This window comes from Crocodylus porosus, unplaced genomic scaffold (assembly GCF_001723895.1).
Source record: "Crocodylus porosus isolate Cpor-Errol unplaced genomic scaffold, CroPor_comp1, whole genome shotgun sequence".
NCBI lineage: Eukaryota > Metazoa > Chordata > Crocodylia > Crocodylidae > Crocodylus > Crocodylus porosus.
In genome coordinates, this window is record NW_017728911.1 from 25,804,237 (window position 1) to 25,807,257 (window position 3,021).

Consider the following 3,021-nt stretch of genomic DNA (forward strand, 5'->3'; position numbering starts at 1 on the left):
CCCCTGGCCCGCCGGGTGCGCAGCGACCCGGGCGGCCGCCTGCTCGGCACCTCCTCCTCCTCCTCCTCCTACCCGCTCTACGCCGCGCACCTGCCCGGCCTGCCCTCCGACTCCTCGGGCTCCTCCTCGTCGTCCTCCAGCTCGTCCTCCAGCTCGTCCTGCTCGTCCTCCGGCCTGCGGAGGAAGGGCAGCCGCGACTGCTCCGTCTGCTTCGAGAGCGAGGTCATCGCCGCCCTGGTGCCCTGCGGCCACAACCTCTTCTGCATGGAGTGCGCCAACCGCATCTGCGAGAAGACGGAGCCGCAGTGCCCCGTGTGCCACAGCGCGGTTACTCAGGCCATCCGCATCTTTTCCTAAGGAGCCCGCCCGCTCCTTGCCCCGCCGAGCACCCCCGGGCGCTTTGAAAGCTGCAGTATCCGCACAGCCGGGGTGGGGAGGGACCTGACTTGGCAGGATTGGTTTTTGCATTGAGTGTACTGTAGCCTAGGGTGGGTTAGGAGGTTCTTTGTAACACCTGATGCATGCTATAAATAATAACGAATGACTACATTCTAGTACTAGACTAGTTTTTACACTGTACTTTCATACAAAGCTTCCAAAACTCCCTTCTTCTTTTTTCTTTTTTTTTTTAAAAAAAAAGAAAAGAAAAAAAAGGAAATCAGATTAAAGTAGAAAATGCTTATGATGATGCCAATGGTGGTGTGGACTGTTAGTAAAATGTGCTGGTAGTTCCTAGAATGCTTTATTGCAAAATAATTCAATGGATGGGTGGATCCTTTTCTGAATGTTCATGAAAGGTCAAGAAGTTCCTGTGAAAACCGTGATACTGCAGCTTTATCAAAGGAAAAACGTGAGGAAAAAAAGCAAAATGGGAAAAAAAAACAACAACAAAAAAAGAAACTGTAACATATCTCTTATATATATTAAAAGCGTTTAAAGGTTTTAAAGATAAATTGCATTAATACAGATTGAAGTATTTTATTCTTTTTTGACTTGAAAAATTATATTTCATATTGCAAAGATGTTTACAAGTATTTTAATTTAAGTTCAGTGAACTTTTTGTAGCTGGGTTAAATCTTTTTTATTTTAGTATGGCCGTATGGCAAAGAACACTGTATTATTTTAATATCACACACTTGTGGGCGGAATTACAAACCATAAAATGTGTAATGCTTTGAACAGTATTCTGTTGGGATGGAGATTTTATAGGTTCAGAAAAAAATCTTTTAAATCTGCTTCACCCAGCATATTTTCTATTCAGTGATATAAAGCATATTTTATTCTATATTATTACAAAAATGGAAATGTATAAACCTATGTCAAAAGGAACTGTTGAAGCTTTCTAACATTTGTATAAATAGAATTCAGTGGAAATTACAAAAATTCTGTTGCACCACTATAGTTTTAGTATTTCTATTTTAATACATTTGTTTACCACTTGTTTATGTATATGTAGGTGACGTTACTTGAGCTTAAATGTACTTTACTGAGCAAAGTTTAAAAACAAAGTATATTTTATTTTATGATAAAGGGCCTTTAACCTCATGGTCAAATACTAATATTATATTTGCTGAGACAAGATTTGAAATTGTATCAAGAGTTTTATTTTTCTGACATTTAAAGTTCTACATAATAAAGGTAAAACTTAAGTAATGGTGCTACTTCATGTTTTTTTAAGTATTTCTATATAAATAAAATATTACAGAAAAACATCTTGTCTGATGGTTTGATTGGGTTTGTTAAGACTTCTGTTTTTCTTGTATTTCCCCTGTATATAATGAAATACGCTCAGAGTTTTAAATCATTTCATACTCTTACTAGATGCCTTCACATTATGAAGGGTTTCCAGTGTAGTCTTTCCACTAATTTTTTTAGGAAGAAGCTTGGTATATATTTTTAGTCTTTGATCTATCCACAATAAAATAGAGATGATCTTTTTCAGTGTTGAATTTTTACAGGCGTGAGAATAAGTGCCCCATTTAACAAATGTATCTATAAAAATAAAAATAAAAAAAAAAAATCTTTTAAATGTTACTTGTGTTTGCTTACAGGCACCAGAGTCTCCTTTGTTGCGATGCATCAATGCAGACCTAAATCCTGCAAGCCCTGCAAACTCCAGTGCTTGCAGGATCAGACCCAAAATGACTAATGCTTTCTTAAGCAGTACAAGGGCTTTCAATCAGTTTCTTTCTCAAATTCCTGAAATTGCTTCCTTGTATTTGGCATTGTGGGGCAGGCTAATTAGTGTTGACAAGCTTATTTGAATAAACGATTTATTGCTTTGTAAAGTTGTTTGCTTTTGCCAATTCAGGCAAATGATGTAGGGGTGAAGAAAGTTTTCTGATTAAAGAATCAGAAAAACCCAATGTGGAAACATTGCGGTATTTTTGTACTGACTATATCCAAACTGTTGAGCTGAACATGCTGCAGTAATCTTGCTAATAGAGCAGCTTTACCACAGCAGATGTAGATACCTATTTTAGAATGACTTTTCAATGAGAGCAAAAAACCTAACATATATATTGCACCTTGGAAATTTGACTTCATGAAGTCGCTGCTTATTTTAAATCCATCTTGTTCTGATCTGTTTATATATCCGCCTATGTGGTTTTCTTTGCATTTAAACAAAGAGGTGGTGCCATTTGCTTTATGGTATATGGTGGTATTAACATTCCATTCCCCACTTTGAGTCTTGTGTTCCCTTTAGAAAACTGGTTGGATATGTGGAGCAAAAGGCAGTGATACGGACTAGAAATGGGGGTGGGAGGAGGGGAAGAAGGCTCAAAAGGAACAGAGCGCTTTATCCAAGTGTGATGGTGGTCTGGATAGTTGCAAATGTGTTAACACTGGGTACTGGAAAGGGAGACTGTCAGTATGCTTAGGTCCAAAGTGTTGGTTTTCTTAATGGTTTTACACAATGTGCTTGAAATGTTTAAAACAATTCATTGATTGTAGTAATGGCGGTATCTGTTTGCAGCACTCCTGTCGTAGTGTACGGGCCTTGTGTTAGTGTGGCTGGAA

The 3,021-nt window shown here is 38.6% G+C and overlaps 1 protein-coding gene across 1 annotated transcript in view; it reads left to right on the top strand.

Annotated features, from left to right (window-relative positions):
- MEX3B (mex-3 RNA binding family member B) overlaps positions 1–1,649 on the top strand; it is a 4,029-nt gene extending 2,380 nt beyond the window's left edge. Inside the window, exon 3 of the mRNA XM_019533172.1 lies at positions 7–1,649. Coding sequence (XP_019388717.1) covers positions 7–357 — 351 coding nt within the window. The 3' untranslated portion in view covers positions 358–1,649. The remainder of the gene's footprint in view (positions 1–6) is intronic.
- The last annotated feature ends 1,372 nt before the right edge of the window (positions 1,650–3,021 follow it).